At 45.3% G+C, this 26,456-nt stretch overlaps 1 protein-coding gene across 1 annotated transcript in view; it reads left to right on the top strand.

Moving 5' to 3' along the window:
- The first annotated feature begins 914 nt into the window (after positions 1-914).
- EPHA4 (EPH receptor A4) overlaps positions 915-26,456 on the top strand; it is a 109,815-nt gene continuing 84,273 nt past the window's right edge. The window contains exons 1-3 of the mRNA XM_054074328.1: positions 915-1,044; positions 1,790-1,857; positions 6,095-6,758. Coding sequence (XP_053930303.1) covers positions 954-1,044; positions 1,790-1,857; positions 6,095-6,758 — 823 coding nt within the window. The 5' untranslated portion in view covers positions 915-953. The remainder of the gene's footprint in view (positions 1,045-1,789; positions 1,858-6,094; positions 6,759-26,456) is intronic.

The following is a 26,456-nucleotide window of genomic DNA, read 5'->3' as shown; positions in this document are numbered from 1 at the left end:
GGGATAGGGGGCGAAGGGATGCGGGATGCTCCCGGGTGGGGGCGCGAGGGGAAGCTGGATGCTCCCGGGATAGGGAGTGAAGGGAGGCTCCCGGGATAGGGAACGAAGGGATGCGGGATGCTCCCTGGTTGGGGGTGAGGGGAAGCTGGACGCCCCCGGGATAGAGAGTGAAGGGAGGCTCCTGAGACAGGGGGCGAAGGGATGCGGGATGTTCCCGGGATACGGAACGAAGGGAAGCAGGATGCCCCCGGGATAGGGAGTGAAAGGAGGCTCCTGGGATGCGCGATGCCACCGGCATAGGGGGCGAAGGGAGGCTTGCGGGATGCCCCCAGGATAGGGAGCGAAGGAGGCTCCAGGGCGGCGGGATGCTCCCGGGATAGGGGGCGAGGGGAGGCCCCCGGGATGTGGGATGCCCGCGGGACGGGGAACGACGGGAGGCTCCGGGGTTGTGGGATGCTCCCGGGACGGGGGACGAAGGGAGGCTCTAGGGCGGCAGGATGCTCCCGGGATAGGGGGCGAGGGGAGGCCCCCGGGATGTGGGATGCCCGCGGGACAGTGGGCGAAGGGCGGCTCCGGGGTGGTGGGATGCTCCCGGGATGCGGGGCCACCGCCTCCCGTTCCTCCCGCCGCACCTCCCAGCGGCGACGGTCGCTCCTAACTTATTCTTTCCGCGCTTCTTTCTCCTTCTCCTGCCGCACCTTTTTGCGTTCGGCCGCCGTTCCCGCGAGCGGCCCACGCGCAGCGCCCTCCTCCCGGCGGGACGGCGCGGGCCCGGGGCGGTGCTCCCCGCTGCCCATTGGCCGAGGGGCGGCGCGGGCGGCGCGGCGCGGGCGGCGATTGGCGGAGCGGCGCGAAGGGCGGCTCCGGCCCCGCCCCTTTGGCAATGTCTATCGCCCGCCGCGCGCCCCATGTAGGCAGTTATTCCACTGGGATAGAGCGGCCGGAGCGGCGGCATGGCCGGGGTCCCGTTCTGCGCCCTCCTCCCGCTCCTCGTCGGCGTCTGCGGCGCCGTCACCGGCTCGCGGGTCTATCCCGCCAACGAAGGTGAGAGCGGCGAGGGTACCGGTCCTGGGAAAGTTCGGCTTCGCCGTCCCCGCGGCACCCCCGCCGTCCCCTCTCCCGCCGTTCTCGGCATCCTCACCCGTTCTCCCCCCTTCTCGCCGTCCCCTCGCCGCTGGGACCGCACCGCCGTCCCCTCGCTGTCCCCCTCCATCCCCATCAGTCCCATCTCTGTCTTCCCTCTCCCCGCTCCATCCCCGTCAGTCCCATCTCTGTCTCCCCTCTCCCCGCTCCATCCCCATCATCAGTCGCGTCCCCTCACCGGTTCCCTCTCCGTTCCCCCGTGCCGGGATGCGCCCTCCCCAGCGCCCCGGGACGGCGCCGCAGCGGGAGCGCGGCTGATGGAACCGGTTCTCCCGGGAGCTGTCGGCGGCTCCGCGCCGTTCCCCGCGGCCGTGGGATGGTTCGGCAGCCGGGGGAGCCCCCGCGGGGTCCCGGTGGCAGGTCCCGGGCGACTCCCGAGCTCCCGGCAAGTGTCAGGTTCCCAGCGCATCCCGCCCCGCTCCGTGCCTGCTGCCGGGGCATTCCTTGCTCGTTCCAAGCGGGGAATCGCCTCCATCCCCACCTGCGAGCCTTCCCCGCCTTGCTTAGGGTGGGAGACGGCATTTCATTTCAAGTTGGAGGTGGATGCGATCGCGCTGAACGCGTATGGGAACGCTCAGGTAAACGGTTTCTTTTTAATATTCCGGCTGCTGGAATTAAATCTGTTTTATTTGTACTTTTTCTGCAGTTACCTTGCTGGATTCCAGATCGGTTCAGGGAGAACTGGGGTGGATAGCGAGCCCCCTGGAAGGAGGGGTAAGTTTTAAACCGCTATCTGATCAAAAGGGTAAAGGGGGTGATTAGTAACTTTCAGAGAGCCCTAATGGCTCGATTATTGTTGATTGTGGAGAGGAGGTCGGGTTTCTTCCCCGGCTCACCGAGTGAATTCCTCTTTGTTGCGGAAACTCTATACTCCCTTTGGATAGTTGTGTCAGGGAAGAAGTGGAAACCAAAAGGGCAGAAAAGAGGTTTCAGAATGAGGAGATTGGTTGAGGCATGGGCTTAGATGCCTACTTAAACCTGAAATACCAACAAGAAATGTGATCTGTTAACCGAACAGGCATTCTTGACTGCAGTTATTATATCTACTGACCGCCTCGGCTGGGAGGTGTTCGGGGCAATAGCTGTTCTATTTCTGGATGAAGGAGTAAGGATAAATAAATAAATAAGACAGACCTTTTGGTGGTGGGACAGTTGTCCTGTTTCAGGGTGCAAACATCATATGGGTTGGTCTCCAAACAGATAAACTGAAGAGCTGGGTGCTTGATGGCGATTCCTTGGAGTTTCTTTTCACGTACTTTTCAAAGAGACAATTGTAAAAGAAGGCTGCGTGATGGTGATGTGATGACATTAAGAGATTCGCCTATCTGTCGCTGGGGCTTAGAGCGCCTTGGCTTGCTGAGACGCAGGCAAGACATCTCTACTAACTCAGCTTTATGTTAGTGCGTGGGCATCTTGCTGCTGGCTCATCTGTGCCCTGTCCTGCAGGGTGCCCAGAGCCTTTGTGGGGAAAACTCCTGAGAACTGTGGACTTAAGAGTTGATGCGATTTGGTGGAGACTGTACTTCAGGAGATCTCGTGAGATTACGTTTTTAATAAGCACTTAGAAAGGCTTTTTCTTTCTGAAAGTGAACAATTTAAGAAAAATGCTAGCAATGCACACTAAATGTGAACATGAAAAAAACACACCTCAAATCCTTTTTATATTAAATGACTAAAACCCCTTAGTATTCTTGAGCAGAAATAGCTAAGTCAAACTAATTAAAAAATAAAAGTGCTGAAACATCAGAACCCGTGCACAACAAAGCACTGGATTCTTCAGGAACCCTACAAATTTACTGTTTTTTGTGCGTTCCCACTCGTAATTAGAAGAAGCGGAGCTGAGGAAACAGCAGTGAGTGGAAAGAATCTGAGGTTGCGTTGGCTGGTGATACATTATGCATAAGCTCTGAATAGCCATAACATGGGAGAATGGGGGATTGTTTTGCTCCCCCATTGTTGTTCCCGGTGAACTTGACTACAGTCCTGGCTTGTGCTGTGCCCCAGCACACTGTGCTGTCCCTGAAACTCAAGCTTTCAAAGAGCGGGGAAGTGATTGGCAGGGCTCTGGCAGTGCCAGCGGTGTGCGGTCGCTGCTGGTTGCAGGCAATTGCCCTCATCTTCTGACAGCGTGGAAGGGTTCAGCTCTATCTCAGCGAGAGCTGGGCTCTCTTGTTAGTCCTGTACCCTGGAAAGGTCAGTTAATGAGACGGGATCTTTTGTACAGCTCTCCAAGGGATGTCTACGCCGTATATTAAAACGGGACGTAAAATACAAGTTTTAATAAGTCGGTAGCAGAATGGATGATCAGAAGAGGACAGCTGTGTATTATAAATGGCTGTTGAGTTCCCACTTTTCCCCCCATGTTTTCTCTGAAAGCGCCATGCGAGCTCGAGATGGAAATGTGTGCTCTTTTTGTGGACGTGACTTGTTTCACTAAACCTACATATGTGTGTTCTATTTTTAAGCTGGTAGTGAAAAATTTAAGAGTACATGGTCTGCCTCTGAGATATAGTGCTTGGAAAGCATTTATTTTAACTTCATATGCTGCAGATTTATTTCAAGCAGCAGAAATGAACTCTTTTATCTTGTTGGGAAGATTCTGTCCTTCAGTGCTAGTTTTTCTTTAACTGTGTGTACTTTTAATGTCTATTAAGAAAGGTATTTTTCTAGATCTATACTGTGCAGTTCCTGAGGTGTAAGGCTTGTGTGGGTAAGAAGGGCTGGAGATAAACATAGTCATTTAGTAGTGACTAGCAGTAATCAAATATATGGAAGCCCTGGAGGAATTAATGAATTACATTATAAATGTAATTAATGATTTACTCTTGCATTTCACAGTTGAAAAGCAGGTTTTGTGCCTAGAATGTTTTACTCTGCGTCATTAAACCGTGGGAAGAGTTGAATTATAAAAGTTAATTTCAATTTGAAAGCAGAAAGTTACAGCTTTGACCACATACTTAGGGTTACAAATCATTTACAGTGGCTGGAAATGTAGGGCTGTAGTTATTTTCAGCTCTGGCAGTAAGACACACTTAGGTTTGTTTTGTGCACGCGTGCTTATGAAATAAGAAACCCAGCTCTATACATTTGTGCATTTGCCAGGAGACAGGGGTGTGTTGAGAACCCGAACTGAAGCTTGCTGAATTTAGTTGCAGTCTGTCCGGTGACCTCGGCGGTCTCTTTATTGAATCCTCTAGCTGCATCCTCCATTGTATAACTGTACTAAAGGAAATCCCATCAACAAGTATTATTTCCCTCTGCTCCTTCCTTTCTCTTGTACCACGCGCAGTATAGGTAGTGTAGGCAGTCAGAAGAGAAGCTGAATGGGAAGCGATGGATCATAAAGACAATATTGTAACAGTAAACTAGCTCTGTGGTGGCTGTAAATTAAACAACTCTGTCTTCTTACTAACACTATGCTACACTTTACATTGATAGATGACTTTTTAAGATTTATTTTTTCCTCTTCTGTGAAAGGGAGTGACGTGCTGAGTATTGATTTCCCCCCCCCTCCTTCATTTTAATTTGCAGTTATCTCTAGGCAGCAAATACAATATTATTCTTTCTGCTCCTACTGACTCATGGTGCTAACTACTGTCATTCTATAAACGGATTCAGCTAAGCTGGAATCTTTTTAAGTAAAAATCACTTGCATAAGAGCAATCCTTGTGAAAAGACTGCAGGATATTATACAAGAAGCCCCTTAACGTTAAGAAGGCTTCTGTTTATCAAAGCCACGGCTTCAGTAGTTCTGAAAAGCACTTCTGGGAAGTCTCTTTAAAGTTACTGCTGTCTTCCAAGGATAATTTAAATGCTTCATTGTGTCGCCTGCAAACCCAGACAGTGTATCATTATCTAATATATATACTTTTAAAAGAAGGATTTTTCTGGTGCTGAAGTACTATGTTTTGGGGGGTTTTATGCTGGTAAGATATCTCTCCATAATGCCTCTATTTCCTCCTCTCTCTGTACTGGGAGAGAAGAGCGATAAACTTTCTTCTGTCTATGGTAATCCTTAAAACAACTTTTTTTCCAAACTGTTGTTATGGATGCTTTCCTTTTCAAAGGTTTTATCATGCTGAACTACTGAATTAAGGCCGGATCTCTTCTTTCTGTACCTTCCTTGGATTGCTGTTTCACGATTAAGTTGCCTGTTAGTTTGGCACTTCTGAAGGTGTGGGAACTCAAAACCTTCACCACTTACTCCCTCTGCTAACCTTTTTGGGTTTTTGAGAGTATGAATTGTTTCCTGGCACTTCCTCTACGATGTGTAATATTCCTTCTTTTCCCACCAATAAGAAATGTTTGGATAGCAAAGTTGTGGTCATATTGCTGCTAGGCTGATCTTATCTATTGTTCCATCTGTTATTGCCATGCAAGACAAGGACCCATCTCTCTGCAGATGGCTCTTTCTGCCCCTCTGCGAAGTAGAGATTGTTTGCTGAGTGTCTCGGGCATTGCTAGCCCGGAAAAAGAGTTGGCAGTTAAGAGAACTAATAACGGTCGGCTTAAGAGTTTAAAATCTCTGGTAGTGATGCCAGAAACGTGGATGTTTATGTCTTTGCCCAATGCTTGTTGTGTGACGAAGTCATGCAATCTCACTGTTGGGTGTTCCCATGGACAAAGTAGGATCCATGCATTCCCACCTTGCCTGCTGCCAAGGAAGCAGTGCTATGCTGAGCATTCTTGGGTTGGTTCAGAGGGCTTTTAAAACGCATGCTTGCTTCAGATGTGTTACTTGAGTTGGAGCTTATTTCTCCTGGACAAATTTTTCTTTTAATGTCCAAGTAGTTGAGGTCCTTGTTATGGTTTGGTCTGCTGTTTTTTCTCCCCTATAATGGAATAAACCCAATCTCCACATTAGTTGTGGAAGTGCGGGTGGTGTTTGCTGTGAAACTCCTTTGTTCCTTTTAATTCTGATGCATTTTTCTTCCCTTTTCCCTCTTCACAGTGGGAGGAAGTAAGCATTATGGATGAGAAGAACACTCCGATCCGCACCTATCAAGTCTGCAATGTGATGGAGCCCAGTCAGAATAATTGGTTACGAACTGATTGGATTCCCCGTGAGGGGGCTCAGAGGGTATATATTGAAATCAAGTTCACGCTAAGAGACTGCAACAGCCTGCCAGGTGTCATGGGAACTTGCAAAGAGACTTTCAACCTTTATTACTATGAGTCGAACAACGATAAGGAGCGTTTTATTCGAGAGAGCCAGTTTGCCAAGATTGACACCATCGCTGCTGATGAGAGCTTCACCCAGGTGGACATTGGTGACAGGATCATGAAGCTGAATACAGAGATACGGGATGTGGGACCACTCAGCAAGAAAGGGTTTTACTTGGCTTTTCAGGACGTCGGTGCCTGCATTGCTCTGGTGTCTGTTCGTGTCTTCTATAAGAAGTGTCCATTGACAGTTCGAAACCTGGCACAGTTTCCAGACACCATTACTGGGGCTGATACATCCTCTCTGGTGGAGGTTCGCGGCTCCTGCGTCAACAACTCGGAAGAGAAGGATGTGCCAAAAATGTACTGTGGGGCAGATGGCGAATGGCTGGTGCCCATTGGCAACTGTCTGTGCAATGCTGGCTATGAAGAACGCAATGGTGAATGCCAAGGTAGGACGAGCCATATTGTACTCTTCATTAGGGCTTAGTTGAATGTATAATTGAATCGGGAGATGAGAGTAAATGGAGTAAAGCCAGTAATTAGCAGCCCCTGTGGGATGCGGTGGGACAGAGGGGTTTAATGAAGTCCAATAGCTCCAGGTGGCAAGGCTAAGAATGATATAATGCAAAACAAATGATACTGCCGTAATAGGCAGAAGGCGAAACACATTTTCTAGCAGGCGCCTAAAATTTGAATTGGCTCATGATAGTCACCAAAATGTGAATGGCTGCAAAACGGAGCAGATGAGCTACCATCGTTTAAAGAGACAGATCTTTCAAGGTTTATCTGAAGTGAACTTTGTAAAGTACAAAAAATTGTAGCAAACTCTCCTTTGGATAATGCAGTGGGGTAAGAACCAGGAGAGGAGTGGGGGAACAGGAGTTTTAGGTGGATTACTTTCCCACTTTGGGAAGGGGAAGTCTTTGGTGTTTTACTTGTTGCAATTTTTTAGCACTAAATACCCTTTGATATTTGACACTGCTGCCTTTGTTAAATATTTTCATTTCTCAGAGGGTCTCCATTGTCAGTTTAATAATAGAGGTGCTAGGATACTCTTAGAAATGCTAAAAGTCTCCACCCTACCCTCCCACACACACCAGCCTGTGTGCTGCAGAATTAGGGATTAAAGTTTGTATAAAAGACAGATTATCCCAAAAAGAAAAAAACTCAATTCCTACGTTCTCTTCACCTCCCCTTTCTGGAAAAAGAAGTTGTAAAAGGTTAGGGGAGGAGCAAAGAGAGTTTATAAATAAAATATATTTAGCCTCAGCTTCTAAACTCTTGCTCATGTAAGCATAAACAGATCAAACCTAAATGGATTCTTGCACAGGTCAGTGGGCTTAATCTTTCTGGGTGCTGAACTGAAGGTGCTCAACTCCTTAGTGGATTTGGACTCATGTTTTAGGAAGACATTATTTGGAGCCAAATGACTTTGCTTCACATCTTCTTGGTGGGTTTTTCACTGGGTCATTTTGTTTCATATTGAGACTGAGAATGAAACAGCAGAGCTAAGTAGCTGTCAGCTTTTGTGCTGGACTCTTGAGAGATCAGTGTCATTTGAATGTCCTACTTGATTTCTTTTAAATGATAATTTGTAGTCAATATGAAGCTCATTACTCTGCATTGAAATTAAGCTTTGGCAGGAAAGAAGCGCTAAGTATAAACCTGGGCTTTAATTTCTAATGGTTTTGCTATGTGGAAAAAGTCTAAGTGTGCCTTATAGGAAACAAAATTACCATGGAAGAACTGAGAGATGGACAACATGATGACAGGGCATCCTGTCTGAGGGGAATTACTCTGCGTTTTTTGTTGTTTTTTTTTTTTTGTTTTCTGATCCTGTGAGATGGAGGCTTGGAAACCTGTGTATGGTTACCCATGCAAACCTGCGGCTGCGGTACTAACTGGGCGCTGCTGGAGGGAGCTGCTGGTGGCCGAGGAGATGCTGTTACCGTCTAATTGCTCCATAACTTCTGGGCAAAGCTTCTTGACACCTTTACAGCCCGGCTTGTGAGAGGAGGAAGTGAATGGAAGGGGAGCATTTTGGTTTATTGTGCCAAGATTACTCTGCTGTCTCCTAAAGGCCTGTTAGGTCAGTCCTGGGTCACTCTGATTGACACAGATCTCCCATTTTTTGGTGTCAGTGGCCCAGACATGATGAACTAATTGCCTAACAAACCCCGTGTTGTTCAAGTGGAGTCTCTTGAGGTTTTGCTGGTTTGCAGTGGTGACAGTGGGATGCTATTTACGCTATTTTAATTTATTTTTGTGGTGTTGGACAAGACCTTGAGAGTGAATATCAACTTACCGACTGGTTCTCCACTGCATGACTCTCCATGTTTGGACCCAGGAAACCCGTTTCTCTGTTTCCCAAGTTAAAGAAAGATCAGACAATGCCATGTTTACAAAGGAGATAGGAATGTTCTGTCTCTCAGGAGTGAAGTTGGCCTGTACCAGTCATTTGGTGAGGATTCGAGCCAGCACGTAATTTGAAAGCGCTAAACCCATTTCATCAGCGGCTATTTGTGGTTTCCTTTTCTCACATTTGCTGTTCTTCAGCCAGAACAGTTTACAGGGAAGCTCCTCGTCATGAATTCATGGAGTTTGCCCAAGCTACGCAACTTGCTTTCTGGTTTCCAGTGAGGCTGTTAAAGCAGTTTGGCTTCTGACACTGCTGAATGAGGTTCCCCTTCTCTTACGCCGCTTAACTTCATAGTTCAGCAAATGTTCTGCTCTGTCAAGCTCTTGGAGAGGAGGAGAAGGGTGAAGTGAGGAGTATTATTGTGGTTTTGGTATAGACAACAGGGAGGTGGGGTGGGAGAGGCTTTGAGTTTGGGAAAGACTGTAAAACGGTGCCTGTCTGGGACTGGAGCTGGTGAGCGGGTTCCACCTCAATTGTTTTTCAATAGGTTGACTGTGGCAGGACAAATACAAGGAAAGGTCAGAGGTTGTCTGTTTCCTCATCCATCTTCCCCTGTGTTCCTAGGGTCAGAGTAAGGAGCGATTAAGATCTTAAATGTTTGACAAAAGCTTGGTGGGCATAAATAGTTTAGGCCAGTGGATCGGGGCTTTGCACTTGTTGGGACATCCACGGGGAAACGTCAGAGCTCTCTGTCCTCTCCTGGGACCTGTTCCACACAGTGCTGGAACAGACCAGCTGGCACTTGGGTTGCCATAAAAGCCGCTTCAAGTTCGCTCAGCCTTCAGATTGTTAAATAATACATTTTCTTTGAGCTGTTTTTGCTTAATTTCTGATGTGTGTGTGGGAAGCGTAATGGGAAGCCACTTCACATCTAAAGCGATGCCTGTAGCCGGAGTTAATGACTCTCTGACCTTGAACAGGAGTTTTAAAATTTGTGTTGGTGGAACGGAGGTGTTTGAATCTGATGACAAAAAACCCATCCTTCCGCTGACTGCTGGTTTTTTCCCAGCTGACTTTTTGATAATAATTGTCTCATTGAACCTCCATGCGTGTGTGTGTATATATATACACATGGGTATGCAAAAACCCAGGGCAGAAAGGGAAAGGAGCCAAATACTTAATCCATATTTAATCCATATTTATTTGGGAAGCTTCACAGATGTGTGTGTCACAGGAGTGGTTGCACAAAACTGGTCCCGTAGAAATACTGGGTAAGCACTGATTCTTTGCTTACAGTTGGATTTGTAGCTGTGAACCTGACACCATAAAAACTCCAGCTTGCTGTTGTGTTTTTTAGGGGGGAGAATAAATAGTAATAAGAAAGTATCCTGCGTTAATGGCTATCCATTTAGGAGACAGTAAATGTGGAATATTGTTGATGGAACATGACTAGTGGCACATCTCAGGCTTAAGGTAACGAGTGCTTTAGGGCAAAGTTGAGCCATAAGGCGATTTTAAACTTTGCTTGTATGCATCATTGTTATGTAAATTGTTTCGTTACATATTAATATAATGTGGTTTGGGTTTAGTTGCGATTTCCTTCTGATAAAACGCATATCGTTTTAACTCTGAGGAGAAGGGGGAAAACAAACAGGAAGGGAGAGAAGACAGATTAAAGAAGCAATAGACTATAGCCATCTGTGATGATTTTGATGCTGTGAAATTACAAATCTCAATTTTAGACCTGCCATTTAGTATAAATATGTGAAACAGTTGAGATTTTTACTGTGATATTGTAAAGGTTATGAGAGCCAACAGCTTTGTCTTCATCTACACTTGCTTTTTTGAGTTGTGAATTGGCCAATTGGCAGCAAATCCAGTGTCATTTAAAAGATGGCTCAGTCGTGGTTTCACATCACTGCTGTTTTTAGAATTTTTCTTCGAACTTTGATAAGAGCATCCCTAAGAAGTAATAATTTGAATGATAAGATTCTTTTTATCTCTGAGGCTTTCAAGAGCGGCTGTGATCATTGAGAGCAGCAGTTCAGTTTACATCAGAAGGGTACGGTCTAATTATATGTTTTTTCTGTGATAAGATTTTTTCGATGGTGGGTTTTATAGGGGTGGGGAAGTTAAGTAATTTGTATGTACTTTCCCATTTTAGTCGTAGACAACTTTTTTTTTTCCCTGTCAGAATAACGCTGATGAACAGTCTGGCTGCACAAAAGGGTAATCAGAGGGTGACTAAGACTGTGCAGATTTGAGATTTCAGAAGGATTTTTTGTCAGGTTGATTATTTTTGGCAGAGGGAAAAAAAATGCATAGACTCAACATGTTACGTTTTCAAAGGAACTGAGAAGATGGAAGCTACCAGGAGGGGCATGGAAGCGGTACTGAAACACAGTCTGTCTGATCCAAATTTAGTTGGTGTTCTTCTTTGCTGAAGGAGTGATTTGGTGATGTTATGTTCTCATGTAGCTCAATAGATCTTCCAAGGGTTGCTTTCTCTGAGTTTTGTACCACCTGGTGCCTTTGAAAATCTCCGTTTAAATGTTGTTGTAGGCTCTGTACTGCTTCCCTTCCCCCTAACCCCCACGGAAGTCAACCTACAGTTGTCAAGCAGTTGTCCCTTCATACGTATCCCTTGGAGTAAGGCTGGGATTACTTCCTTCTGAATTCCGAACAACATTTCTGCTAGTACACAGGGGAGCAATATCTGGTCCTTACTCTGCGAGTTACTAGTTAAAAGCATGGTCCTTGGAATCAAAGCCATATGAGCTGTTGTGGTGGTATGAATTTCATGGTAGGTCTGGGTAGGCTTTTGTGAGACATACAGGCCATCTTCTGGGGTTTTGTGGGTGCTTTTTCTTTTTTATTTGACAGATATGCTCTGCTGAGCCTGGTCTGTGTTGTGCTTGTGAGAAGTGATTGAAGAAATGCTCGGCATACACTTTGGGCTTTTGAGACTGCGTCAAAAAGCCCCCCAAACTAGTGAGGAAAACATCTTATCTCGTTTTGTTCTATTTTGCCGTATCCTTTTGATATGTTGTGGGGTGCAGGTGAGGTCAGTTTTGTGAATCAGAGACAATTAACACTCCCATGACTAAATGGCCATTTTCTGAATATTCAGAGCCTGCTTCACCTCCCTGGGAAGCAAACATGTTGGTTCTCTTCTCTTTCCTCCTGCTGAAGACTGAGGAAGCTCTCCCTGTGAATGGGGGTTGGCAGCTGTCAGTGGCTTTGCCTCTTGCTTGCAGCAAATTCCTCATTTACATCTTTTGTATACACCCTCATGCAAAGTAGCACACCCATTTCCCCATTTCACAAAGGAGATAAGAGCTTCCTTTGGAAACGACAAACAGAATCTCCTTCTGTTTATGCAGAGCTCAAAGATTTGGATTTTATGCAAATGGATTCTATTTTGATTTTTTTTTTTGATCTCTTTGTTTAAGAGATAGTGTAGTATTTGCACAGTGTGCTCCTGGAGTCTCAAGGTCTCCTCTTGACTATGACTGATTGTCACTCTCTCCCCAATCTCTCCAGCCCACTTGCTCGCTCCAGGCTGGCTTGTGGGAAAGTGCTGTGCTCCAAAACCCTGGTGGCTTTGTAAAACGATTGCTCGATGCAGGGAGTGCCTTTTCTTGTCTCTGGTGGGGCTGCTGGCCCTTGGATGTCATCTCCGGTAGGTGTTCACTAGTGATCATGAAACCCTTCTTGTAGGTACATCCCACAACTGGGGAGGTTGACCAGTTTCAGGAGGTGGGATCTCCTCTGTGTTGTAGGTGAGCGTACACACACGTGCATAAAAAATCCTTACATTTTAGGTTATTTTCAATGAATGGAGTCAAGTTGCTCCTCAGCCCTGGTGCAGTGCCCTCCACTTCACTGGCCTGGCCACAGAAATGGGCTTGGCCCATGGTTCTAGTTCAGTGCGAAGGGGAAAAGGGGCTGGTAGCGCTTGGGTAAACATGCATAAATGAGCTGCTGTCTTTATTTATTGAAAGAAAATAATCTGTGAGAAAAGTTCTGCTTTCTTAAGCCTCATGATTACCCAAGAACTCATATTTTACTTTTTGGGGTTTAGTGGCTTGCTTTTCTTTTCAACTTTTCTTTATTTCAACTTGACTTAAAATTGCCTTTGGCTTGAAATAAAGCTGAGGCTCATTAAACGCTCCCAAAACACAGGCTTGTTCAGAACAGATTTGTTGAAAGGTTTATTGATATAAGTTAGAACACATGTACTGTATTTCTTTAAAGTACTGCTTTTCATTTTGTGTCTTTATAAATCAGTGGTATGAAATTGGGACCCTGATTATGTTGGGGCGACATCCTATAAGAAACCAGAAGGTAAAACAAGGTTGGGAGGGTTGTTCGTTTTTGTTGGATGTCCAATTAGTGTTTAACGTGAAGGTAATTTCACAGGGGTAGTAAACTGCGCAGTGTGAAACCTGGTGGCGTAATTAAATGGAGGAAAGGCTCTTTAAAACAACAAAGGAACGTGCAAAAACTTTGCTTTTGTCCTAATAGTCGCCTAGAAGGGGAGGTCATGCTGTTTAAAGTACAATATAGATGGGCTATTAAGGCTTAAAAAACAGAAAAGCTGTACTGTACAGTTGGTATTTGCTTTGGCTCATTTAGTCGCGAGTGCTGAGAGAAAATGCTCTTTGCTGGTCTACCTTTTTTTAGATGGGTGGGTTTAAATCTCAGTAAAGGAATCGGTAAAATTAAGTTTGTCTACACAGACCCATTGAAAGAGGTGTGCTTGGAAACAGGCCTCGTACTTCCTGGGGGTCTGGTGCACATTGGTACAGGCTGCGGAGAGGCTGTGGTTTCAGCAGGCTGGCAAAGGTGGGAGGAAGAGTGGAGTAATTAAAGGGGGCTGGAGGAAGGCTGGGGAGGGGCTTCTTATCAGGGAGTGCAGGGATATGGCTTTAAGCTGAAAGAGGTTCAGATTAGGTATTAGGAAGAAATGTTTTCCTCTGTGGGTGAGGAGGCACTGGCAGATGTTGCCCAGAGAAGTTGGGGCTGCCCCATCCCTGGAGGTGTTCAAGACGAGGTTGGATGGGGCTTTGAGCAGCCTGATCCGGTAGGAGATGTCCCTGCCTGTGGCAGGGGGGTTGGAACTGGATGGGCTTTAAGGTCCCTTCCAACCCAAACCATTGTACGATTTGAAGAGGAGGAGAAGGGATGCTTTGGTGCTGCAGCGGCTGGGGGTGTGGTGGGAGAAGATAAGGTAGCTTTCCCAGAGGCACGCGAGATGTCTGTGGCTCAGATGAGACTAGAGGGAAGACTCTCAGTTCAGCATCTTGGCTGTGAGATAGCTTCTTGCCCCTCCACACTTGTCAAAAGGCAACAGTCTCCTTCTGCTAATGAGTTACCATGCTAGAACTCCTTAAAACATCATTTGAACTCAGGCGATCGATAACTATTGCTTCTGCTTGTGTATGTGAACACTTGCTACAGCCACAGTACAAAGCTGCAGTACAGTGTCTTAATTACCCAGATAATCCTGTTTGCTTGTATTTTTAAACTATGGAGTGCTGGGTAATTATTCAATTCTTAATAGAAGGCAAATGGCAATGTAAACAATAATTAGGATGTTAGACTAATGTGCTTCAAAGCAAATTGGATTTTTTTCTTACCGTTCAGCATGAAGTCCCATAAAGCTAACAATTTAGTGGCAAGGAAACAACAAGTTCCATTTTTCCATGTTTTCTGGTGTTATCTCTTCATGTCTTGTTCCTGTGAATAAGTTTGCTTCGATGATGCTGCCTGCTCCAGAGCAAACGTCAGGTTGACAATCAGCTCCCTGCCATTTCCCTGTGCTCTCCCACGGCTTCCGATGGGCTTTCTGTCCCCTGCGGCCAGGGGTTAGAGGTCAGCAGCATCCCAGATTCCTTCCCGTTGGAGGGGGACAGCCGGTGCTGCCTGTGCAGCTGAGGCTCGGCTTGGTGGATCATGGATCCTTGGGCTGGGTTCTAGAGGAGCAGGCTGAGCTTGGTGGCTGAGGCTGTTCCTTCATCTGGGTTCAGCTCTTCTTTCTTCCTGACCAATACAGACTTGGAAACAGACATACTTGAAGGAAATTCAAGATTTCAACTCTTTAGTCTTTGAAAGCAGGGTAATATGCTGTGGGTCAGAGCTAAGACTCATTATCTCCCTTAGCTTGGACGACTTATTATCTCCCTTAGCTTGGAGAGTGCTCCTGGTCTTCACAGCTCGTCTCCCATTTTACTAGGAACATGACAAGAACCACAAACATGGATGTGAAATGCTCAATTGATTTCCGTTCTGTCTGCAAATCTTGTGTATGTAGCACTTCAGTATTTCCACCGACCGTTAATTAAATCCTCCCATTGTATCCACTCCTCACATTTAGCCAGTGATCGAAGAAGGTGTGTTGGTAGCAAAGGCGTCAGTCAATAATGCTGCTGCCTTCCAAAATATTTTAATAATGCTTCTCTCACGCCAATGGTTTTGTCTGGCCTTTGCCGTGAATTCCCAGCAGTCTGAAGGGATTGAACAATCGGCTTTGTTTTCCCCATTATCAATGCCAAGAAAGGCCAAAATGTTCTCCAGTGTTGATGCTGAATTACAGAAATTGAATTACAGAAATTTAATTTTAACTACATTTCTGAGAAGCGTGTGTTGGGGGAAATCAGGGGAGCATTCAAGAGGTTATAGCTAAGGTTTTTTTGATAGTAATACAGACTATCTTTAAAGTGTGCATTTAAAGGGTGTGGATTTTCTTATTTTAAATCTCGGAGGCTTCTTGCCAGGCCAAGTTTTAATAGCATTAATTAAACAAGTCTGTCTTTCCATACATCAAACATCTCTGTTTGGGGAGCTGAAGAATACCGACCAGCGCCTCTGTGAACTTGGTGCCTGAATTCATTTGTTTTCAGTTTTAATTGTTTTCTGCAGTTGAAAAAGACATCGCTGCTTTGAAAACAGTTTTCTTTTGAAGTGTCCCTCTGGCAATGACTGAAGCAGCCACTGGGTAAATTAGCATGTTAAAAGGACCGGATCAATACTTTCCCCTTGTCTGCTTTTCGCTGGGGCTGGGGTTGGGCAGCCCTTGCTGGGGGTCTGGCCAGCAGCACCTGTGCGTTTCGGGGGGAGCCGTCAATAGTGGTGTGGGTTGCATCAAGCTGCGACAGCTTGATCTAGTGCCAAGGCTCTTTCAAGGATGGCCATTTGAAAATGGATTTGGGCGAATTGACAGCTTTGGGAAGATCAGACAGCTCATGTAATTATGGAGAGGATTAGAAGGCAAGTGTAGGGAGAACTAGATCAATCACAGGGCACAAGTTGCCTGAACTCCTCTTCTGATGCTGGAGTATTCAGTTTTGTTGGACTTAGCTGGCATGTGTAAAAGATTTCTTTGGGCTTTTTCCAGAGACAAGTAAACACAAACTAAAAAGAGAGTGTGTGGGTAGTCTGTACTGTTTCACAGAAATGCTCGGGGGCAGTGGCTGCTGGATAAGTATAGCAGGAGATGCTTAGATACAACTGTGTTTGCCAACAAACTGAAGAAGGTGGTTCTGGTTTCCCAGTGCGTGGTCTGCAGCCTGAGCTTCTTGTGCCTTCAATTATACGGCAGCCCCCTCCAGGAGGTCTGGATAGGATGCTCTCCCCTGCCCTTGGCTTTATGGTTGCCCAACTCCTGCTCTGTGACAAAGGTTCCACTGGGCACTGCCTGTGCCCTGGTGGGAGAGACAGCCCCTCCACCCCTCCTTGGGAGTGGGGTGAGCATTGGAAGTTCTCCCTCTGTCCGTCAATGTTAAAACAATGAACAAATGATTGCAGTAGTCAAGACTGCATTGGAGCTATTCTGAAAAAGAGACTATTCCTTGAGAGGCTTCCTGTGGTCTCATGCACCAGAGATGCTAGGAGATTAGCTGGACTCTGTTGCTGTTTCTTTTTAGTGGCTTAAGTGTTTGCATCTTGCACATCTGCCAGCCTCTCTTGAATCTCTAAAGTACTGTAAGGCAGTTATTGAGTTGACTTGCTTTGTCCACTCATAATTAGTTTTTGGATTTCCTTGTTTATTTTCGTGGTGATAAGTGTCTAGGGTAGAGCTAATAAAACAGCTGAAATCAGGACCAAGTCCCTATATGCACTCCACCTGCTCATTTAATCAAGGGCCCTACAGTTAATGAGAGTACTTTCCAGGTAATATTTAATCTCGAGAGTAGCAATAGTTACACTTAATGTGAAAGAACTCTTTTTCTTTTTTTTTGCTTCCCCAGTTTGTTGCTGAAGTCATTCCCATGGCACATGAGAAATTCTCCGGTGCCAATCCCAGACATGGTTCTTCTAGGCTGAGCCAAATCTGGACTGCTTCTGAAAATCCATGCAAGATTAAAATAGTGGATCTGATACTTTAGTCTGGCTATGACAATTTAGTGGGTGCCGGGTACACGTGCATAGATACGGCCATGGCTGATAATGTACATTGCTTTGTAATGCTCTGAGGTTCAAAGGCCTGTCTGTCTGTGGAGGAAAGTTGAAAGGAATGGACTAACGAGGCAAAGTCAGTGTGTATAAGTTGCATTGCTAATCACCCAGGAGACTGTTTCTATCCTTTTTGGCTGAATCTACCAGTGTGCAGATCCTTTATCCATTTAGTTGATTCACCTTAAAGTTCTTGGTGGCTCTTTGAAGGCATACGCTCTGTACCCGGTTTTAATGCCCCAGGAATTAATTTACTTGGTAACCTGGAATTCAACACACCCAGTAGCTTGGGAAAGTGAACTCAAAGAGTTGTGGGCACTGCGAAAGCACCCATTTATACCTTTAGAATAGGTTGAGCACTTTAATATGTGAGAGAAAGGAGAGCAAAATCCACCTGCAGTAGAGTGTGAAGGGACAGCAGAACAGAAAGGAGGATGGCCACAATATTGCCAAGGAGAGCAGCTGGCCAGCTCTAGAAAGGGGCAGGAGACCTTGTCTGATCTGAGAGAGCAGTGCTGGCTCTGATGGAGGCTGAAGGAGATGCACGATAGGTCTGATCCAGCACTGCAGGGAACTGCCTTGTCCTAACAGGAATGGTGCAGTCCACAGAGCAGTATGTGACCTTATAGAGTATTGCATCTCCTTCTCATTAGGCTGTGCAGAGCGGTCGTTTGAGTTCAAAATGAACTGTAATTGGGACAAGACAGTGTGAGAAAGGAGGTCTCCTCTCTCTCTCTTTCCTGTTTGGTTGGACTTTGGTTTGTCCTTCCGTGCAATCACAGGACCCCTGTAGCTCTAACTTGCACTGAGTTTTTAGCAGCTGCCAGCTCTCTGTGGGGATGCTGAGCAGAAGGAGCTCTGCCCGCTGCATTGTTCTGCTTCTTGAAAGGTCACTATTAACTCCTCTTTCTTGTGGTTGTGCATTTAGCTTGCCTTCTGCAGGGATCATGGTAATTTGACCTCTCTGTACACCTATATTACAGTCTGAGTTAAAAATGCACTGTTGCAGAGCAAAGGAGAGACATTTTTCCGTGGGATTGTTGAGCTCTTTGAGAATGCCAAATGGCTAAGTTAACTCTTGTGCAAACACTGCCTTTTATTTGACTTTGTAGTTTGGCCTTTGAAATACAAACATATTTGTGTCAATCAGTAAGTCTCCCTTCCGGAGTTCTGGTTGACCCCATGCAAAGAAATGTGCCTGTGCAATTATTAAAGGTGAGGCCTTCGTTTTCACAAATGCTGAGTAATTGCTATTCGCTTGCCTCTGTGCCTCCGTCAGAAGCGGCAGTGAGCTGCCCTTCAGCCCCGCTGAGTAACAAGGAAGATACTTGGTGTAAGGAATAACTCTTCGGAAGCGTGTGATGTGTCAGAAGAATTGTGTCACAGGGATGTGTGGGCAGGGCAAAGAGAAAAGTTGCCTGTCTCAACTTGGAGTGCAAGAGACCTGTCTGGGCTTTAGAAGCCAGTTAGGTCGAATATTGCTTGAACGGAGTTGGTAGGGGCTGTTGAAGTATCGCAGAGGCTGTAACTTGCCTATTGTGGAACAATCTGAAATGAATATGGAAATGTGGGACTCTGGCAACTTACTTAGCATTTCTTATGAAGAAAAAGAGAAAAGCTTCCCCTTCCCCTTGCCATGGGGTTGGCAGGGATTGGAAAAAGGCTCTTAGTCTTTCCTAGGAGTTTTTCCACAGTCTGGATGCTTGGACCTGGCTGCTGCCACTGCCCTGACTGACAACTTCCCTGTACAGAATCGCCCCAGATGGCGAGGCTCTGGATGAGTTGTGCAAAAGAAACAGAAAATCAGACCTCACAACTGTGTGTAGAGACTATCCTCTGTCCTCTTCAGATACTTTTTTGTTTGTTTTGTTTTTCAGTAAAAACCTTGTGAAGAACCAGAAGTCTGGTATGAAATTGGCTTTTATTAAGCATTACTGATGCTCTATGGAGATACCACTAAGAAAGCCAAGTGCCTCCTCTTCCTGTATTCGCCTGTAATTCCTGTATCTTCATTCAGCCTGTATGTGCTTTCTCAAAATAAATTTATTGCTCTGAGCTCAGCATCATGAATCTTGCAAGCAGACCTTTGATAACAAATAAGTACACGTGATGAAGGGAAATACATTTTCTTTAGGAGACCACTTTTCAATGTGTTCCTCAAAGTGTTTTTTTCAGAAAGTAGTGGATTCTGTTTTATCTGTTCATATCAGCTAGTGTATTTTGGCCTTGTTATGGAAGGAAATACTTGAAATGCTAGGCAATGTTTTTTTTTAACTAGTCCAGACCTTGACCGATGGATCTGTAGTTCTCATTCAGGCTTTAGAGACTAAGGCATCCCTTCTGCCTGTGTTAGCACTTACTCTCCAGCTCACTTAAAAGAGTTCCAAGTTTGGGCTTGCTTAGAGTTGAAGATATCTATCCTCTTTAACCTAGAGATGTGTAGAAGTTAGCTGTTAAAATGGAACTGCTAATGGAGCAGGAAATAATTGGCTTAAATTGCAAAAAGGTAAGGTTAGACTAGACCAGCGGTGGGGGGAAAAAAAAAAAGACAATCATAATCACAGAGATCTGTAGTGCCCGTGCAGATTGCCCAGGGATGTGGGGGAATCTCTCCACTGGAGGATTTTCAGAGTAAGTTAGTTAGACATCCAGTAGCGTGGTTTAACTACAGGTTATCCTCCTGTGGGGCAGGGAAGTAGACTGGTGGAGATTGTCTCCAGCCTTATCTCTTGTGCTAAATGCTCTTGCAGAGTTGCTAAGGAATCGCCATCATCGTAGCTCTCAAGGTCTGACCTAGAAATAGAGATTTGATTGCGCTGTATCCTGATCTCTTTCTCCCCAAGAGGTCTCTTGGCTGCTAGAGCTCTTTCCGTGCATTTCAGTTTTCCAGTCAACTAACTGGCTAGCTTCAGGTAAGCAGAACTTTCTTTAGGCATCTTGATTCTATCACTTTGTTCCAGTCGCCTGCAGAGCCAGAGTGACACTGGACAGGACCTGGCTTTTCCAAAGGATCATGGCTCTGCACATGAAGTTTGTAGCTTTGTTTTACTGGCTTTAGTGTCCCTGCCTTATCCGAGCCCGTGATAATGATATGGTATGGGAGGGGTGCTTCGGAGCAGCCACGAGGTGCTCTGCCTGTTACTGGTCACCCAGAAAGACAAGCAGAAATGGTCTTTCTGTCAGGGTCCTTCCCCTGTCCCCATCTGCATCAGTACAGCTTTCATCGCTGTGGAACAACACGCCATCTCTAGCACTTCCAGAAGCCCAGAGTAGGTGTGTGTAGCAGCTGCAGTGCTGTGCACCTTGCTTTGTGAGCCTGCTGTGTTTTGGCTTAATTTCACATTCCCTCAAATATTTGGCAAATTTATCTCGGCTTATTGATAGATGGCTTTCCTCACGCAGACGGAAACCTTCTCTTTGCATCCACAACGATTTTAATGTGCAGCACGTGCTCACTTGCAAGTTGAATAAGCAGGTACCTACTGGGGAGATATTGGCTGCTCAGGTGCAGTCCTATATCCGTTGGGATGTGGAGAAGGGATATTAAAATTGTTTACGAGGTCAGAGCTATAGCAAGCCTTGCACCACCTTTGAGTTACGATATCATTACCGGAGCTGCGGGAACCGAGAAATAAAACCTTTTACCGTGAAATATGAGGAGTGCTTATGACTTTGAAGTACAGAGAGGAAGAAAAATGTGCACTACGTCCTAGTACATTTTTTTTTTTTGTTCTATTGCAGTGGGTTTGATTTTTGCTTACTGGTGACACATACAGAATAGGTATGGCATTTGTTAATCATGTTTGTGCTAGAGAAGTGCTCCTTTTAACTGGTTCATTTCTTTTTGGGTCATGCCAGGAAAAATGTTCCTTTCTAAAAGGAATAAATTATTTGAGCTTTATTTAAATAAACTTATTATTGCTGTGTCTGGCACCTGCACTGTCGCGAGTCCAGTCCCTTGTCTTCTTTTACCACACTGTGCTTCTCCTCCTTTAAGTGAGCAGCTATTTTTCTGCTGTGGTGTAGAAGGCATTATTATGTGTAGGCCAAATGGAAAGTTGCACTAAAACATTGATGGAATAGAACAGGGAATGCTGAAACCTTATTGATTAAGCTGATTAGTCTCAAATAGACGAGAACAGCTAGCAGTCCACTTCTGTTATGAGAACCACTAGCATTTCTTTCAAAGACTGAAAGCCTGTATGCTCTACAGGTAGCAATCTATTGAAGCATATTTTGGCAGTTCTTATATTGTCCTTTTTAGCTACTTGTCTCATAAGTCACTTTTGTGGAATTAAATAACCCTTATTACAAAGTTAAGCATCTGCAGAGTGAGAATTTAAAAGCCATGAACAAGAGAGAAAGTTTAGGTATAAAACTGGAATGGATGTGGGGTTTTGTAACTGAGAGACAGTTGGAGAGGCAGCAGAGATTGTCCTAGGAGAAGCTGAGACCCAACTGCCGTGATGAAAAGCAGTAAATCAGTATTAAGCAAAGTTAACTTCTGGTTTCTTCAGAAAGTGGATTTTGTGGTCATGCTGGTCTACTGTTATGTCAATAACTTGCATCAAAACTTCCTCAAGTCAGAACATCTGTTGCGGCCAATGGAAAGACTCCCTTTGACTTTAATGTGCTTTGGATCAGGCCCAAAATGCAAATAGTTTTTCTCTCATCCTTTGAAGTCTTTAACATTTCATGGGCTCCCTTATGTTATTGGTAATTTGCACCAGAGGTATTTTGCATGCAAATGAAATTTCGACAGTAACGACAACTGCATTTGTGAATATGCATGGAAGTGTGCGCACACAAGTATCAGGAAAGCAAGTTTTACTTTTCAGTATGCCACACTAGAAATTTCTGTGTCGTAGTGGGCTGTTCGTAGTAGATAGAACTGCAATCAAATGTATTGACAAACACATGTAAAAGACTGTATAAAACTGGCAATGTACATTTTGATACATCTTTATAGAGCCAATTGATTTTTCTTTTTTTGTAGCTTGTGCATGTTAACGCATGCTTTCTATATGAAACTGGTGTTTGTCACTAACTTATTACAGCACTGTAGATGTCATAAATTTAAATACTGTAATTGAACCTGAATTCACTGTGGATTTATTTACCAGATCAAAGAGTAACTTCAACCTACAACACTCATTTTCTTTGCTGGTGTAAACTCATGAACGTAGTGAAGTACCAGAGAAGGATTATTCCTTTGAATTATGTGAAGGCTAGCAAATCACAGGCTTTTAGTTTTTAATGAACTGAAAGTGGTTTTTTTTAGCTGAGAGATCCTACTGATTTCAATATTAACATTTTGAAGTTTCTTAACTCGTAAAGACTGTTGCACTCTCACGGGAGCCTGGATGTGTTATTCTACAATAAAATACAGCACTAAAATATGACAAGTTTACAGTGACCTCATTTACCTGATATTAGAACCTTACTGTACCATCTGAGGGGGCTGAAAGTGCTTTGCCCCCAGTACCTCTTTGGTCAACCCTGTCTGAAAAACACCTAATGCTTCTGGAGCAGCATCTTGACGTGTCAGGCTGTCACCTGCCCTGACCACTGTGGTGCTCTCCCACGTTTCAAGTCAGTCTTTCTTACTTGCCTGTTTAGTTTCATCCCTTTCTGACCCAGCCGTTTCTGCCTGAGCTCTTGTTTTCAGGGAAATCTTGTCAAATCCCAGTAGGTTCAGTTGAAGTTGTGTCCCCTGGGGACTTGTACAGAGGTCCTTCAGCCCTTCCTGCTTCCTCACTCCTGGGGCAGCTGGCCCTACCTGTCCTGCTACGTGGTGGCTGGGTTGGCTTGACTTCAAGGGCAGAGCCATCCGGTGACTGGGAGGAGAAAGGGAAAAATAATTTAGGTTTCTAATTGCCCTAAGATATGACTAGGAACACCTTTCCACAGACTAATGTCTCCTGAAGAAAGCATTACAGGAAGGGCTTATTAGCGCAGTTGCCCGTTTAGATCACCGCATATGACTGGAAATGTAAAGAATTAGTCACTCATTTTGTACTCAGGTTGTTATTTAATGCTGTTGCTGGGAATGTCATCGCAACACGGCTGGAGTAGCAGAAAATCAGGGCTGGGGTCAACAGTGACAGCGCTGAGTGGTGAGAAGGGATGTGTCAGAGGAGATGCAGGTGTTGAAAGTCCTCACCTCAGCCGTGGCAGCCCTGCCCCACTGGGAGAGAGCCAGGCAACAAGGGGCCAGCATGCATCCAGCAGAAGTCTGTCTGAATTTCTGTGCATCTATTTATATATTTAAGAAAGAAGCCCATAAATAATTCAAACCTGAAAGTGGCCTTTCATAGACTGACGTGATTGCTTAACTTTTAAAAATGTAAGTCACCAAAAATATTTGTCTGTTGTCAGTGGAAAGCCTTTAAAGGAAAGAAGTGTCTTCCTGGTTCTCTGCATTTGTTTTGTGATGATTTAATGAAGTTTCATTTTGAGAAAAAGGTCAGTTCTGGAGCCCTCAGCAGGGAAAGACGTGGAGCTGCTGCAGTGAGTCCAGAGGAAGCAACTAAGATCTGAGAGCCAAAGCACCTCCTGTATCAGGAAAGGCTGAGAGATTTGGGGTTGTTCAGCCTGGAGAAGAGAAGGCTCCGTGGAGACCTTAGAGCAGCTTCCAGTACTGAAAGGGGCTCCAGGAAAGCTGGGGAGGGCAGGGATAGGATGCAGGGTAATGGTTTTAAGCTGAAAGAGGGGAGATGTAGGAAAAAATTCTTTACTGTAAAGATGGTGCGGCACTGGCCCAGGTTGCTCAGAGATATCATGGATATGCTATCCCAGGAGATGCTCAAGGCCAGGTTGGATGAGGCTTTGAGCAACCTGATCCAGCGGGAGGTGTCCCTGCTCATGGCAGGAGGGGTTGGAAGTGGAAGGGTTTTAAGGTCCCTTCTGACCATAACTATTCCATGGTACGAAGGGAGGTGGTGTCACAAGCCATGCTGTGTAGATGCTGGCTGTACCGAGGCAAAATAAGCCGGGTGTATTGAGATACTTCAGCTGTTAAGGATAGCAAAGGTATCTGACTAACACTGGTCCTGGTCCAGGAAATGCTGAAGGGAAGGAGGGGACCTATGGGCCTGGCTTTGCTGAAAAGTAGATTTGGGATCGCTGTAAATACCTGCCTCTTCCCACGAGGCTGTCCTTAGCCTGAAGCATCCCGAGCCTCGCTGAGTCAACACCTGCAGTCCCAAGAGGAACGAAGGAGGCAGAGAGCCTCCATAGGTTTCCCGGGCCTGAGAAGACAGTGCCAACCACTACACATCAGAAGAAGCCTGAGGCTGCTTTGTTTAATCCTGGAGCCATGGGCTTCTTGAGCAATCTTTGACTTCAGAGGGATACCGCTGGGCTGTCTTCAGTTGCTTGTGCTGCAGGGTGGTGCTTGAGCCAGGCTCGACTTTCCCTGCTCAGCCTCCCGCAGGCATTGCTCAGGGCACAGCCCCAGGGAGACCTTCGGGAGTGGGAGGGAAGGGTGCAGTGCTATTCATGCAAATCCTCGTCTGCTTTGAGCTCCTCTGATCAAACCCAAGCGATGGAGGTTTCTGATACATGGGCTCTTCCATTTGCTTAAGCATCTTGCTTATATTTTCTGAAGGCAGGTGGTGTCCCAAATGACTGCGTAGCGTGGACTCTTTAATATCGTGAGTTTGAGTTCTAACTTTGATACGAGCTGCTTTGTTCCTGGCAGAGGCTTGGTGGCGGATATTGGCAGGGAGTATCTGGTTAATTTTTGAACTCTCTTCCTTCATCCAAAGTTAAAAACTGATCCCAAACTGTCAATGGCATCTGGCTCATAAACCAGGCTGTTAAATCTCAACCCATCAGCATTTGTGGTTCGGGGGCACTGCTTAAGCTGTACTTTGACACCTGAGTGTGCTTGAAATTTACCTCGCAAACGGGCTGTTGTGTTCCTAATTCACTGATGCCCCTCTGAAGAGTCAGCAAGTGACCAGTCAGCGGAGTGAGAGCCGGGGTCGGTTCATGTTGGCATTCCAAAATAAGTGTGAGGTATTGCCCTCTATGAACAGCCTCTTTTGTGAGGGCCAAAGTTGTCTTTATGAAGAAACGATGCAAAGATGTCTTTAAACATGCATGGAATGCACGTTCATTATTTTAAACACTAGAAAAGCCTTGTTATCTGCGGGACCGAGGACAGTTGTTTTATTGTATTGAGCCTTACAACGTCTTTGAAATTTTTCAGCTGGGTCCAAGTCTGGAATGAGAATGATCATCTACGTCTGAATGACGTACAAGTTATAAGCAGTATTACTTTTGCCAGTGCAGAAGGGGGCATGGAGGGAGGAGGGTTGCCCTCCCAGTGGTGATACAGGTTTAAAATGGGAGTTTACATGCTGTTCTTTCCTTTCTGTGGTATGAGGGTAGTGATGGTGTTTGTTTGTTGCTTTGATTTTTTTTTTAAACCCACTGGAGAATATTTAGGGCATCATTCCAGGTTTGTTTTCACTGCCGGGAAGAATGTGCTTTGACTCTTAGATGACAGTGACAGTGCCCCGTTAGTTGTCTTTAGAGACTTAGTGACGGTGCCCACTTAGTTGTCGTTAGAGACTAAGATTTGGATAAAACAATACCTACTGCTCTGATTGTGCAGCAAACTGCTGATAGCTGTGGCCTCTGACATCTCCTGTAACCACACTCAGATTTAGTGCAGTGTACAAATCTGGCTTCTCCTGAGTCTTCTGAGCACTTTGCTTTTGGGTCTGCCTCTCCTGCCTTCCAACTTTTATATCTGTGTACCTCCTGTAACTATGAGAATTTCAGTTTGCTACTTACATTTATATTGATGTCGATATGAGGAGACTCAGACCGTGTGTTATTAGGCTGGTTTTATGAGAGTAGGGATCAGGCTGTTGAGTCATTACATCTATTTTACACTTTGGATTTTAATTACTTTATGGAGCTTGTTAATTTTTGTTTAGTTTGCCAGTAGCTTATGAGTGGCGGTCATCTCAATAAAAAAACACTGGTAGCTCTTTTGTCTCTACTTTGCTATTGTTCCACAGTTCTTAGAAATACGCAGGCAGGATTTTATCCTAGGTAACTGTTGCATTGTAGCTTCAAAAATATCATTGTGTTTTCTTTTGGCTTGTTTTCTTCTTTCTGTTCCTAGGAACAGAACAATGTGAGCAATAATCAGAACTTCTTTAAGATCAACTAATGTGGGAGGTAAAGCTACCCAGGTGATGTATTTATAAGTGCAAGCAGTAATAAAGCCATATGAGAAGTCATTATGTCCACATTTTAAAATCATTTGTTGAGAAGTATATCACTGTTTATTTAAAATATCCCTAGTACAAAG

This window comes from Cuculus canorus, chromosome 9 (genome assembly GCF_017976375.1).
Source record: "Cuculus canorus isolate bCucCan1 chromosome 9, bCucCan1.pri, whole genome shotgun sequence".
Lineage (NCBI taxonomy): Eukaryota > Metazoa > Chordata > Aves > Cuculiformes > Cuculidae > Cuculus > Cuculus canorus.
Note: the sequence above shows the minus strand (reverse complement) of the source record. Positions and strands in the feature narration are given on the sequence as shown.